The following is a 15,339-nucleotide window of genomic DNA, read 5'->3' as shown; positions in this document are numbered from 1 at the left end:
ACCTTCGAGCATGAGACTTCATCCAGTGTATCATACGGTGACCTGCCTTTTGTTCCACACATTTCTGGACATAGGAAAAAGAAACTTACAAACATTAGTATCTTATGAAGTAGAAAGAAAAGATTTCTGGATTTACTTCCCAATGATGTGAACTTCCAGAAAGAGACTCTTCTGCTACATCCATGTGGACATATGGTTGACCATTAAAGTTTGAGGAAACGTAGTAGTTAGGCTGATAACCCAATAGTTAGGCTGATAACCCAAAAATATGGACAAAGGTCAATCATGAGTTTCATACCCTTCATAGTACGCCTTGCGGACTGTAGTTGCGTCAGGACGTACTCCAATACTCTGCCCTCCATAGTAGTATGCCTTGCGGACTGTAAGTTACCATTGTTATAGGCTGTGCTATAGTTCGAGTGCAAAGCAGCTGTTATATGCCTGTTTCTATGCTCACGGACACTATGCATGAAGGGAGTCCACAAATGTTGACTATTTCAAGCAAGTTTAGTAACTTCTTCCGAGTTGGACCATATTCATATGCAGCACTTCTCCATTTTTCCTCTGAACAAAGCTCCCTTTTGGAGCTAAAACTTGGTAGTACCAAATGAAAAGATAGCAAATGATTGGTAGCCAAACTACAAGAAGAGAGAAATCCGATGGATGATTACTTATGGTGCAGTAGTAATTGCCAGACCCACCAAATAGAAATTGGCAAGCAAACTCACTGCTTGAATGGGATTTCTAGTGTGAACAAAATGCGAGTTTGTTTCTTTGTTTTTCCCCAAAAGGCAAGCTTGTTAAGGAGTGCCATGTTGAAACTCCTAGATTATATGTGCTTAATGCCAAATTTGTTACTGTGCACAGGATAATCATCAAAATCGTATAGGAATTGAGCATGATGATGGGATAAATAGTACTAACGGATTTGTAAAAGCATCAAAGTAAGAAAAAGGTCTGAAAGTTAATTCACAGAAATCACAAAACTTTTTAAGCCTGTTCATTGACAGAAATAGCAGCACTTAATACCAATCATGAATTGACTCACTTTTATCCTGCTCCTCTGAATACACCACACCATTCTTTCCACACGTTCTTCAGACATAAGGGACTGGGTGAGCCAATCAATACCTCACAAGTACATTTTCCTTGAACAATAAGCACATAATATGCCTCTGACAAAAAAAAACTTGCTGCTCTATCGTTAATATAAGTGAAGCTGCTGCCTGACAGTCATCACAAACTCAGATTTTTGAGAGCACATAGGGGTTTCCCCATGGGTATATTTGAGCTGGCACACCCAATAGCCAGCTTCTTGCTATGCCCACAAAACCCCACACATTATTGGATATGCCTTGTGAGACACAATATGAGTCTAGTATATTGAGGGAAAGGTTTGCATTATGTCTTCGTTTGGGGATGTCTTGTATCCCACTCCCCAGTTTCAATCCAATACTAGCCTGACATGTTCTTTCCTCTTCATTGCCTCGACCTTCTTCTCATCCTGAGCAGTTGCATAGATGTTAGACATCAAGACATAAGCTGCAGCATCCTTTTCATCCAATCGCAACGCATGTTCAAAGGCTCGTTTTCCAGTCTTCAAATTACCCCACTTTTGACAAGCACCCATCACAGTATGCCACACCGCAAGATTAGGTTGGAAAGGCATCTTCTTCACCACTGCTACGGCCTCCTCTAAGTTTCCAGCACGACAAAGCAGATCAACAATGCAAGAGTGGTGCTCAACAGTTTGAGTGATGCCATAGTCTTTGCTCATAGCTTCAAAGTACTTCTGGCCCTTCTCCAATAGACCAGAGTGACTGCATGCAGTGAGGACACTTAGGAATGTCACCCCGTCTGGCTGTATACCTTCTTCTTTCATTCTCTTGAACATAAGGAAAACCTTTTCAGTCTCTCCTAGCTGGGCATATCCATCCATTACTGCATTCCACGAAACCAGATTTGGAGACACCCCATCCCGTTGCATCTCTTCAAAGCAATCTAGCGCTTGATCAGAAAGCCCATATTGAGCATATCCTGCAATTAGAGCAGTCCATGAGACTACATTTCGAACTGCAAGCCTGTCAAGTGCTTCCCGTGCTTTGGCAAGCAAGCCACATTTAGCATACATATCAACCAAGGTGTTGCCAACACAAGGATCACTTTCCAACCCCTTTTTGGCAATCTCGGCATGTATTTCGCAGCCCTTGTCTATGGCTTTTGCACTACCACAAGCTTTCAAGCTGCAAACAAATGTAACAGCATTTGGAGTTACACCATCCAGTTGCATCTCTTTCAGACATTCCAGTGCTTCCTCACCAAGACCCTGTTCGGCATATCCCGTGATTAGTGCAGTCCATGAAACTACATCTCGAACTGAAAGCTCGTGAAATGTTTCCCGTGCTTTTGCAAGCCAGCCACATTTGGCATACATATCAATCAAGGAGTTTCCAACACAAGGCTCTCTATCCAACCCCTTTCTGGCAATCTCAGCATGTATTTCGAGGCCCTTGTCTATGGCTCTTAGAATGCCACAACCTTTCAAGCTGCAAGCAAAGGTGGTGGCATTTGGAGACACACCCTCCACTTGCATCTGTTCAAAACAGTTCAGTGCTTCCTCACCAAGTCTCTGATCTGCATATCCTGTGATTAGTGCATTCCACAAGACTACATCTCGCACTGGAAGCCTGTCAAACACTTCCTGTGCTGTTGCAAGCAAGCCACATTTGGAATACATATCGACCAAAGTGCTGCCAAGGACAGGATCACTTTCCAACCCTTTTCTTGCAATTTCGGTGTGTATTTCTCGGCCCTTGTCTATGGCTCCTATGCTGCCACAAGCTTTCAAGCTGCAAATGAAGGTGACCCCATCCGGAGACACACCCTCAACTAGCATCTGTTCATAACAGTCCATTGCTTCCTGACCATGCCCATGTTCAGCATACCCTGAAATCAGTGCAGTCCATGCAGCTACTGTCCGAACTGGAAGCTTGTCAAACAATTCCCGTGCTTTTGCAATCGAGCCACATTTGGCATACATATCGACCAAGGTGTTGGCAACAAAAGGATGTGTTTCCAACCCCTTCCCAGCAATCTGTGCATGCAGTTCTCGGCCCTTGTCTATGGCTCCTGTACTGCCACAAGCTCTCAAGCTGCAAAAAAACGTGATAACATTTGGAGAAAGACCCTCGAGTTGCATCTGCTCAAAACAGTTCAGCGCTTCATCACCAAGGCCATGATTGGCATATCCTGCAATCAGTGCATTCCATGAGACAACATCTCGAACTGGAAGCTCATCAAACACTTCCTGTGCTTTTGCAAGCGAGCCACATTTGGCATACATATCAACCAAAGAGTTGCCAAGAAAAGGATCTCTTTCCAGCCCCTTTCTGCCAATCTCAACCTGTATTTTCAGTCCTCTCTCTGCATCTTTCAGCCTAATACAAGCCTTCAGTAAGGCCAAAAAAGTATGCTTGCTAGGATGTACAGAATCCTCTTGCATTTTCTGGTACAAGTTGAAGGCGTGATATGAATCTCCACATTCAGCACAACCTGTTATGAGGGAGGTCCATGAATATTCGTTGGGCTCAACCAACCTATTAAAAACCTGCAGAGCATCACACATGCTTCCACAGATCACCAACGTTGGGACAATGTAGTTCCCGAGCGATCTATGGGCTTCCAACCCACTTTTGCACATGTATGCATGCAAGCGCTTGGCATACGCTAGATTTCTCTCTTTTCTGCTATTGTGCAAGATGCAGATAATGTTCTCAACCGAAGGCAGCTGGGGCATCCGTTCTAGAGAAGTGAGGGCCTCCTCTAAGCTCAGCATCTCCGAGCCGCTAGTCTCTCGCAGTTCTTGTGCGTTAGATGCGTTCACCTGTAGTACTGGAAACCTAAGACTCGCCTTGCGATTGCTGATACTCTCCAGCAAGCCATGGTCTTCAGAGTTTGATGAAGCCTGGCCATTGGTTCGCGAGTCAGTTTTCTCGAGCGTGTCTCTAACCCAACAGCCGCTTATCCAGAGCGACTGCTTAATACTTTTACTCTTGAAGTCCGGAGCCATTGGGTTTGCCTGTTGAAACTAATACGAGATTCGTCAGAGTAGCCAGCCAACATGACCGCCTTATCTTGTACTAATCGTTCTGTCGCACACTTACTATGCCCTTTCGGTTGTCCAACCACGGCGAGGAATTCCTGAAGTACCCTTGCCATAAGCGCTCTGTCATTAACGTACCTGCAAAGCATGAGCACAATGAAAAAAAAATGGCCAGTTTTTGAGAGTTCGAGACTGAATTTGAGATGTGTCGTGCAGCACCTGAACTCCAAAATTTCGACGCACTCGGAGAAAAGGCGTCCGCCAGGGGTTTAAGGGCAGGAAAGCTGGCGTCGTGGCGCACTAAGGAGCCACTGCCTCCTTGGGATAACCGCGGGTGAGCATTGGAGGAAGCCATGGCGATGTATGGAGAAATGCTTGTTCGTGTATTCGTTTTCTGCGCTACTAAGCTAGAGTCTTCTCTTCCCTTGTTCTTCTTCTTCTTCTTGTGATTCTAAGCGCTCATTCTGTGCGACCTTGCCAAAGCTCTCCCTGTCCTCAATCTTGCTCACTGAGAACGCTCACGCTGTGGCAGCCTGTTCATCATCTGGCGATCGGGAATGATCCCGAGGACTCCATTCCACCTCTGGCGGCGGCCCGGAGAGGTGTTCCTGCGATTCACACGTCGCAACGAGCGCGACCGCACTTCCACGAAGACGAAGAAATCAAGGGAGCATCAATTGGGCAGGATACGAACGGCGCAGATTCTTAGGGTGTTTACAGACTTGGGCACCATGAGCACCACCCCCACGGATCATGGACTGGGGGCAAGATTGCCTAGTCTGTAAACACCCTTCATCTCCGCCGACCACGCCTCTTTACGAAAAAGGGCAAGCCTGCCCACAAATTGTGAACAGTTGTTGCCACCATCAGCCCTTGCCCTTCGTCCCTTCATCTGCTCGTAACACCGATAGGTTCCGACCAACTTTCGATAGCCATCTGCCCCTAATTTCAACAACGCTTCATTTGCCCGTAACTCTGATAAAAACTGGTCATCTTCCGATTGCCATGTGCCCTAATTTCGATAAACATCCCATAGATAGCATTCCTAATCTCTCACACACATGTGCCCGACCTCGCCACGCGACTTTGAGGCTACCATCGAGAGTCCATTCAATGCACTTAAAAGTTGCAATGCCAAGCACTACCACAACACTAGGAGCCTCTTCCTGTGCCAAGTGCAATGCTAGTTGCACTAGCACAACACTAAGAGCCTCTTCCCGTGCCAATTGCAATGCTAATTGCTAGCACAACACTAAGAGCCCATTCCAGCACCAACACCACCGACTGCTCCGCCAAGGCTACTCTCACCGTTAGGACTTTCCCTCATATCATGTAAATCTACCATTGTCTAACATCCCAATTATTGCAACCCACAATACAACTTGCTTAGTAGGTTGCAGACACCCTATGACATTTCAACAAAAGTTTGACGAAAAAACTCGACATATCCATACCAAAGTTTGTAGCTTCCTTCAGCAAAATATCAAGGAGGTCGACATGGAAAAGAAGATATCTTGGACCAAAGACATAGCCTATTACCAGATCAAGGCGAAAAAAGAGACGCATTGTAAGAAGAGGAAAGTCGACATGTATAAGGGTGGAGATAGAAGATCCTCCATGTTAGGCTTATTGAATGCTCGTTGGTTTCGTTCTCTCTCTTGAGCTGTGCAAGTTCATGTTTTTGTCTTTGCATCTCGAGGGACGGCTCCAATTGTGACATCTGCTTAGGTTCCTTCTATCCGTAGCATCCACATTGTCACAGCACAAGCAAACACATAGTCACAAGTGACGAACACAGAGGAACAATCGACAACATACATAAACACAAAGCACACACACATAAGTGCAAGATACCAAGCTAAACAAAACACAAGCACACCAACTTGAATGTGACATACAAGACACACCTCTGCAATCGTGTGCGCTCTCTCTTAGTTTCTTTGTCTTTGTGTGTACTATAAACTTGTGATTTAAAGGGCTTCTACCAAGCCTTCGATCAAAGGGCATGCTATTATATATGGCCTCATAGGTTTTTGGAATGATTGAAAACATTTACCTACTACCCAGCACTTTTACCTAGTCACTCGCTCTAAAAAATTAGTCGATCAATTCGTGACACTTATCGCAATCCTCGCGATTAACATATTCACAGGCCATGCTTAATCACCCCTACCCTCTCTGATCCCTTGCCTCTCGCTCCCTGCTCCCTCTCCTCGCTCAATCTCCCATCTTCCTCTTTGCCCTCCTGCCCTGGGGGGGTTGGTCTATATGGTGGTGCACAGAAGCTTCTCGAGAAGTTGCATGTGCCAGAAAAATTGAGAAGAATAAAGAGCTGCAGCTGCTTCCGAAGAAGTCACGAGCGGGGTAAGAATCCAAAGGCAGATTAATCAAGAGGCATTAATTTGCGAGTATACTCTAACCGCGGCCGATTAACACCTCAACCTTACTTAAAATCTATCTTCTTTCGACGCTTGCAGCAACTAATTAATGGATTTTCTTTTTTGGAACATCATGGGCACCTATTAGCTAGCACTTTTTATTATAGTGTTCATTTGGATTAAGTTCTCTTTATTATGTTAATCCCTAAAACACATACATGCTAGCATCTGTAGATTGGAAAGTGGATAGAGAAATCTAAGAAACGTGCGCACATATATTAGGTGCTATGTGCGGGTGTAGATGGTATAGATGCTATTGACTATGCTAATTAGCGCTATTCATATGTGCTAATTGATATGCTCAGGCGATAATCAACATTCACTATACATTATAGGCATGAAATTTAGTCAATGATAGCTTTGAAAATCCTTTTGGACTAACTTCTCTCTACTATGTTAATCCCTAAGGTACATGCAAGCTAGGATTTGCATATTGGAAAGTGGATCGAGAAATCTCAAAAACACATGCACATGGCTTGGACTATCAAGCTCACAAATGAAAAGATAAATGAATAGATGACATGTCAACATAAAAGGGCATGCTTTGACATATGGCCTCATAGGTTTCTAGAGTGATTGATATCATTTTCAGTGTTTGTTTTCCTTTTAAAATGAGAATTTTGTTCAACCTTCAGTTGGTCGAAATTTGCTCTCTAGCTACTCACCCATATATATGCTTGCAACATTTCTCTTTCTATTTGTGTGCAAGCTGATGGAAAGCTCCAAAAGTAGAGTCTCTCAAGCTAGGCCTTAAGAAGAAGGAGTTCCATCCATAACTTGAAAGGAGTTGGTTTGAAGAGCTTGTAGGAGATAGAGTTGTCATAGAGGCAGTGGCTTGGTATCTTTAAAACACCTAGGGATCCCTTCTAGTATAGAATAAAGTGTAGCATTGTAAATCTCGAAGTGTAAAGAGATTTTATGATTTTCCCTAGTAAAGTCTACCGAAAGCAATGCCCTACTAACATGGTGGTAATTGTGGTCTTCACCAGGGCATATGCAAAGCAGCCCAGCTTGGTGGCGATCCAACAATGCAGATCTATTATGTTTGCATGAAATCTATTTAGTACATTGTTATTAGCACATCGATGTTAATAGCATCTGTAATTATTAGCACATTTCTTAATCTATAGTATCGGTACATCTATTATTTAGTATATTTGTGTTAATACCATTTTATAACTATTAGCATATTTCTATTAGCACGCCTTTGTTGTTAGCTATGTAGTCCGATGGTGACTCACGTGTCGTGGGGATCTTGAAGGAATGCCATCGAAGCTGCTACTCTCAAACAACTCCTTGTGAGAGCTCCATATGCGCAAGCCGCACACTTGTGTCACTCAAGCACCTATCAGATTGTGTGCAATTGATTCCACGAGGGGGAAAGTGAGAGGGGGAAAGGGAGAGGGAAAGGGAGAAATGGATGAGTGCAAGGGGGAGGGAATGGGGAATGGGAGAGTGGCAATCACAAGACAACTTAGCAAGAGGAAGTAAGAAGACTCAATGCAAGAGAATGAAGAGAAAGAGAAAGCTTCTATTTTAAAACTTGCAAGTACACAATGAAGACCAAAGTCACACTTTTGACCTTATATACATTTCCACCTTTTGAAAGGAGGGCTAGCCCATACTCTCATGTACCTCTCTCATTCTCATTTACAGCCACTTGGGCCCATTCAACTCCAAGGCAAATATCATATTCTAAGCCTCATGTTCTCTCCTATATCTCCACTTACTTTACATGGTACCTAAACTGGTAACTGTGGTGGTGGTTAACATACCCCCCTTCATGTTTACAATCCATCCTAGGATCATGTCGTATGCATGATGTCAGTTTTGAGGGTGCTATTCATGATGCAGTACCGATCGAATGTTATGTGGGAGATGCGGCGAAAGGGATGGAGTCCGGCCTACTGTAGCTGCTCCGTGTATGTCGATCATTCTCCGGCCACCATTTTTGGAAGCTGCGTTGGATAAGCTTAGGGAGAGCTCGCACCTCCATGATGTCCTTTCGAGTGAGGTAGAAACTCTTTAGCTTCCCTTTCCATCTATTGACGTCTGCCATGTCCTCGACCATTTTGAATGAAGTGATGGCATCGTACTAGGTATCATGGTCGAGAGTGGTGTCCTATAACTATTGGTCCTCCTCATCGGGTGGGTGCTGGTCCACTTCATCTTGAGCTTCTTCTTCATAAGGCCCCTCGACATCTGATAAGAGCATGGGTTTCAATATGTTGTAGAGTGTTTGGTCCCCATGTCTTCTGGTCCCTCCTGTTTGAGAGATTGATGTTGCGTGTCCGTTGTGGCATGCTGTGATATGGGGCTTGTGCTTGTGTTGGTTTGAGTGATGGTAGAGCTAGGACCTGTGCCAGGTGCTATGCTGAGATGTGAGGGAAGTGGTGGTTGTGGGGTGGAAGAGAAAAGTTCCAAGCCACATCCATATCATCAGGTTGCACCTCAATACGGTATGCCACATGTGAATCATCAAACTGACTTATGCTAGTTCAAATCATGTTGTAAGGGCTTGGATTATATTATTGTACAGGACAATGATGCCGATAGGGGGATATCTTTCACTGGCTTCCCTCAACAAGCGATGGAATATAAACTCGGCATCATTTTTACCACACCCTTGCAGCCATTCAAGACTTCTTTGGAGGATTTCTGGATTGCACGGTTGGTCTTCTAAAGCTGAGGGCTTGACGAGCTCTAGAAGAGGCGTGCCACATAGCCATGGTGAAGTCTACAGAGTCTTGCAACTCTCTAATGCACGCCATGAAGTTATAAACAATGGGGTGGTAAAAGAGTGTGAGGATGTCAATATCAACATCCAAGACTATGTCCTCATGGAAGTATGCCATAGTGATGATTGGATGGGCTTGGGTGGTGGTCTGGCGGAAAACCTCTTCAAGGTAATGCAGTATGAGAGTGTTGTCAAAAAGTATATCGTGTAGGTGAGAAAACATGTGTGCCTCAGGATCAATGGAGCGCTCTAAGGTGGATCGAAGCTGTGTGGAAACATGATGAAGAGAGTACTCATGACATGTACCTCAAGTCAATTAGGTTCCAAGATAGGTTAGCTTGGAACCATAAACAGAATCTTGAGTGAATGTGCATTTCTCTACTCAACAATACATGATAGGTCTCTTATATAGAGAGTGCCCTTAGAATAGTCAACACTTGTGGGATCCTATGATCCACATCTCTCCTTATGGATATCCTTGATCCACATCCTAGGGTGGCTACTTTAATACATTCCTATACCATACCTTAGCCTCTAAATATGTGCTCATGGCACCATATCTCAACACCTCCCCTTGGTGCCATGATCTATTGGCTCTCAAGGTGGTTAGATGTGAGTTTACATTCCATCACCTCCCCTTAGCGCATACCTTGCTACATAAGGTGGTCAAGTGTGGCTTTTACATGTCAATACCTCCCCTGGGTGCTTTCATAGCTACTCTCAGGTGTTCAGGCTTGATTTACAAATGTGGGGCTAAAGGTGGCAAGGTTGTTTGCTTCTCAATACATGTTGTTGATGGCGTTCTCTTCTTTGCTTGATGTAGCTTGATGCATGATGCTTTGTTCTTCCACGTGCCTTACTGCTTTATGTGTGGATGCCATGTTCTGTGCTTCATCTCATGCACTTGTGCTTTTGGCATGCTTATGACAGTGATGTGTGCATTCATGCTTCAATTTGTCATTTGTTGCAAATGTCTTACCAAGTGATTTCTTCAATATTGGTAGTGTCTAATTGCTAACAATGCTTCTGACTTGACATGTGTGTAGAGCTCGAAAAGGCAATCACTTTTCCTTTTTGGAGCGTGTTCAAATTCCTCCTAGATTGCAAGTTACGGATTGTCAAAGTTTTCATGAATAAATGGCCCTTTTGATGTGGTACAGGAATTCACATGCAGATTCCAAAGTGTGCCTAGCAGGGGGTTATGTGCTTAGGTGACACTATGCCACATGGCATTCCTTTGGTTGACCTTAGTTTCTTGAACAACCTTGGGTTGTGAATCCTAGTTACTTCAACAACCTTGGGTCACCTTCAATCTACCAAGTGTCAATTTCTTGACCAAGCCTCTATGGTTGCGTGACCTTGCAAATAAGGTACCTGCCACATGTCACTTTTTGAGAACCTTAGGAAGAATAAGGTTTTTTACCTTTGTCATTGAAGAGATGGGTGTTGCAGAGTCTTTCGCATGCTGTGGGGAGCGTGGCTATGTGGCAAGTCGTGTAGAGGTGCTTGGAGACCCGTTGGTCACGTTCGGTGCAGAGAGGCGTTTGAGTCAAGAGGTCGTTGAGTCACTCATTTGGAGTAGCTTCTTGGTAGAGTTGGGAGCCCGTTGGCTCTAGTAGGCTTGGGCTTCTTTGGAGACAAGCTTTGGAGGCATTTGGACGTAGACGCCCGCAGGTAGGTACTCCGCAGCTAGTTGGCTTCTTGGTAGCAGTCGTCGCCGCATAATTCTATTTTTTGTTGTTGCCCTTACTGTTGGTGGTGGTTGTGCTTTGTATCGTGTCTACAAATCCTCTGCAGTTAGCCGCAGGAGAAAGCAATTGATGAAGTTTATAAGCTCTCTCTCTCTTCTTGGCGAGGCAGTCTTGAGCCGGATGAAGGTGCGACATGGTGTATGAAGGAGGGCTGGTGAAGCTTGAGAGGTTGTTGCTCGTAGAAGCTTTGTTGATCACAAGGGCACCGCCACCGTAGAAGTAGCCGCAGGTGGTGTTGTGTAGTGCTTGGGCACTTGATTCATGGGGAGCCGGTTCAACGTAGGTCGATGTAGTTGTTGGCGGCCAGTATGACGGGCTGTAGCAGCTGTGTGAGGAGCCTTTGCGAGCCGGACTGAAGCTGGTGCTGAGCGAGGAGATTGTTGTTGTGACTATTAGCAAGTCGATGAGCATTGTCTTCTGTAATTGTGACGCTACGTTGAAGCTGAGCACAGTTGGAGAGGCGCACACATAACTTGGAGAGACGGGAGTGGGATGGATGCGTTTCTCTGCGAGGGAGAGGGCTAAAAACGTGGGTCAGAGTGCAATGGGGGTAGATGGTTGTGCAGAGTTTGTCTGCCGGTAGAGAGTCGATGGAGGGCCTTAGAGCCCTAGTTTTGCTTTTGCTCTTTATATAAACTCTCACACAGTTTCATTTACTTCTCCTAAGCCCTCCATTGATTCTTTCTCCCTCAAAAGCTCACGAGTCCTACTTCTCTCTCAACCCAAAAATCTCTCAAAAAATTCTCTTACATGAACAATCACTCAAGAGGCATGAACATGAATCTATCTCTCTCTCTTACACAATCAAAGAAATTGATCTAGCTCTCACAAGAACATAAATATCTCAAATTTTCATGGATGGAATTCTCTCAATCTAAAACTAAAACTAACCTAGGAGAAAACATGTGCTCCTAAGGCAAGGCCACAACTAATCTAGGAGACTAGACCTAAGATCTGATACCATGAGAAAACATGTGTGCCTCAGGATCAATGGAGCGCTCTAAGGTGGATGGAACTTGTGTGGAAACATGATGAAGAGAGTGCTCATGACATGTACCTCAAGTCAATTAGGTTCCAAGATAGATTAGCTTGGACTCATAAACAGAATCTTGAGTGAATGTGTATTTCTCTACTCAACAATACATGATAGGCCTCTTATATAGAGAGTGCCCTTAAAATAGTCAATACTTGTGGGATCGTCTGATTTACATCCCTCCTTGTGGATATCCTTGATCCACATCTCCACATCATGTAGTCCACATCCTAGGATGGCTACTTTAATACATTCCTATACCATAACTTAGCCTCTAAATATGTGCTCATGGCACCATATCTCAACAGTGGGAGAACGGCGGCAACTATTGTGTATAAAAACTAGGTGAAGATGTCATGGAATCTGCGAGAGGTGAAACAAAGGATGGAGGCAGGGACGACGCCTCCAACAACCTCTCATGGATTTGGTTGTGGAGGGGTTGACGCTCAAGCTGCATGTAGGTTCACTTGTAGACTTGTAGTGTAAGAATTTGTTGTTCACGTTGCTGGGTGGCTGCATGCAGTCGGGCAATCAATGCTGCATGCTACTGTACTTAAAGTTCTAGTGCTCTTTTTTGCTCTGCAACCTGGGTTACGCTGTTGTTGGTCTAGCGTGGCCTATCTTTGCAAAGCCCTGGAGGGTATCTATGCGGGATCGTTCAACAGCCAGGGCTTCTTGGGTGTGCTGCAGCTCTAGTTCCAACTTCTTTCCGACCTCAACCACTTGGAGCCCGCTAGCCTCTACCATTAGGTGCTCTGCTTTCTCCTTTTGGAGAGCCGCTTTCATCTGCTGGAGCCTCGTGTGGGTCTATAATAAGTCAAAGTTGTGCTGCAAGAAAATCTCTTGCCGCCATTGAAGAATGTTTTTGGCGGCTAACTGTTAGGACCTCGATGGAGTCCATGGAAGCCATCTCCTTGCTCGCAGCCTAGTTGTCTTCCCACTCAACATTTTTTTGTACCCCTCTTGTGAAGTGTAGGCGCTAGAGGTGTAGACCTCCATTGTCTGCTGCTGATAGACATTTGGGAGGAATGGGGGTTGGAGAGGCTACCTGCCTGGAGTAGATGTGGGCGATCGAGGCGGGTTGGACTCTTGTGGCTCCTGTGTGATATCAATTATGTCTTTAATCTATGCTCTTGATGTAGACACTCAGAAATATTCGCAGCCTTCTTGTGTTCTTCCTCTGCTCAGAGCCTCTCGATTTCTCCTTGCTGTTGGAGAAGGTCCTGTCATTGTTTTTTGGTCGCTTTCCTTTGTCTTTGAGCGTCCTCTTCCTCTTGGAGTATACGGGTGGCCTCTTCGTCCTGCTGCCTTTTTGCAGTTGCTTCTTCCTGTGCCTTCTGGCTTTGCTCTTCCCTTCTTCTCTTTGGCGATGGCTTTGTTGGTGTGGACCTGGTTGAGGGAGCTGCAAGTAGACCAATGTCTTTGTCTGCATCACCATAACCTTCCAAAATTGGATCATCAGATAGTTGATGTATGATTGGCATAAGGAACATTGGGTTGCTGATCCTCTAACCGTGCAGCTTATGGAGGTGAGCCAGGAAATTTGGAAGCACCACGTTGTGATGCTCTGTCAACTGGACCTGCGCTGGGTAATGTGATGGCGCAAGTTGTCCGAGCCAATGTTGCGTCTTTGATAGGATTGATGGGGAATCGCCCCCTGTGTATTTTGGAATTGTACTCAACCATCACGGCCAACCGCTTCTCCATGGCCCACAACTTGGCAAATGGTACGGGGGGTGCCGGGAGATTGAAGGTGTGTTGAATCCTGAGCTGGTAGTAATGATAATCGCTGTCACCATGTAGCCAGCTTGTGGTGCGCATTGCTTGATTGTATCGGTCTACACATTCGACCGCCTAGTGGAGATTGAGGTGGCATGGAAATCGGTCGGCTACCGACTGTAGTCCCAATTTTTGGAGGTAGGACACCACTTCTGGGTCTTGGAGCGCGTGGTAAGCTCGGGCATTGTGATAGTAGAGGTGGTAGTCTTTGGTATTGCATTTGAATTGCGAGTGGATAACCACTCCTTGTAGCCGTTCAAGCCAGTCTTGCTTGAGAGGTGAAAATTGGGTGACTTGGTTTGCATGCTTGGAAAAGATCTGGACGTCGGCAATGTCCAAGATGCAGCGCTTGCAGATGGTACGAGTGGTCAAGTGCTAGACTGAGGACTCGGGCTCCTGGATATCTTACTGAGTGGATTGTTCTTGCTCCATTTGGTCAGGTAGCGGTACGAATATAGTACGTGAAGATGAAGGGGTTGTAGATGGGGGATGACAGATGATACTTTGCTGGTGAGTTCTTCAGCAAAAAAGAGGTCGTGGATCCTGATGGAGTGCGAGGAGGTGGCGGACATGTAGTGTGATCGTGGGTAGGAGGGATTTCAAGGGCTTTTGAAGGCTGTTGGAATTTTGAAGAATTTCCAAATACGGTTTCCTTAGAGCCTACATAAACTGACTTACCAATCCAACAGCATAGCTTAAATCTGGCCTGGTAATAGAGCAAGTGAGGTCCTGCAGAATGAGGCTGGCTGTTTATATACATGAACCTCTTAAAGCAATGGGTCAGCTTTAGCAATAGCCCAGTGGACTGGCATTAATAAAGCAGTGTGGGTAAGCGTTATTATAGTAGTGGTTAGCATTATTAAAGCAATCATTGGCATTAGTGGGATGACATGTCACTATGTTAGACGTGGGGGCATTATCAGTAAAGCAGCGGGTGGCATTAATATGGCAACGGGACTGGCTTTATTTTTACCGCAGTGGTTGTGGGGTCATTTTCTTATCAGTATAGCGAGACTGAGTCAATCATCACATTATCAGTCATCGCTACGATATTTTTATAGCTGCGACTCAATTTTGGGGAGTCCTATTGAGGAATTTGACTGCTTGATTGACTTCTCTAGATTTCACCTAAGTGTGTGCTAGTGCACGTAAAGTGGTACGGATGATGCGGTGGTGGTGAAAGGTATTATGATGTGACCCTAGCCATATGCTGGTGAGTGAGTGACTTGGTGAATGGAGCGTGAGTGAGCCCGTGGAGCCTAGTTGCCTAGTGGAGACACACTGAATCCATATGGCATGGAGGACTTAGGATTTTGACAATGAATGGTATAGACTCATTTTCATTGAAAGATGATGTGACATGAACCAACCCTATTATCACCTATGACATTGACTCTCTAGTCCCATTTAGACCATGTGCATGGATGATGGACTAAAAACCTTAAGAGTCAGAATACCTTGCATCTCTCCAAGCAGTGTACTTGCTTAGCATGCCTATA

The 15,339-nt window shown here is 45.0% G+C and overlaps 1 protein-coding gene and 1 long non-coding RNA gene across 3 annotated transcripts in view; both read right to left on the bottom strand.

The window, feature by feature from the left end:
- Positions 1–1,000: 1,000 nt before the first annotated feature.
- Positions 1,001–15,339, bottom strand: part of LOC147889304 (uncharacterized) — a 29,571-nt gene continuing 15,232 nt past the window's right edge. The window contains exon 8 of the mRNA XM_087392040.1: positions 1,001–4,087. Coding sequence (XP_087248166.1) covers positions 1,445–4,087 — 2,643 coding nt within the window. The 3' untranslated portion in view covers positions 1,001–1,444. The remainder of the gene's footprint in view (positions 4,088–15,339) is intronic.
- LOC147889305 (uncharacterized) lies at positions 4,067–4,814 on the bottom strand. Of its 2 annotated transcripts, none has more exons than XR_015542895.1 (2): positions 4,322–4,814; positions 4,067–4,240 (listed from the first exon to the last, which is right to left on the bottom strand). It is a non-coding gene; the product is annotated as an uncharacterized LOC147889305 (long non-coding RNA). The 2 variants fall into 2 exon arrangements; XR_015542896.1 differs by having other exon boundaries at positions 4,346–4,814.

This window comes from Dipteris shenzhenensis, chromosome 20, assembly GCF_047967505.1.
Source record: "Dipteris shenzhenensis isolate YYH24624 ecotype China chromosome 20, Dip_SZ_1.0, whole genome shotgun sequence".
Classification (NCBI taxonomy): Eukaryota; Viridiplantae; Streptophyta; class Polypodiopsida; order Gleicheniales; family Dipteridaceae; genus Dipteris; species Dipteris shenzhenensis.
The sequence above is the reverse complement of the archived record's forward strand: the minus strand, read 5'-3'. Positions and strand labels throughout refer to the sequence as shown.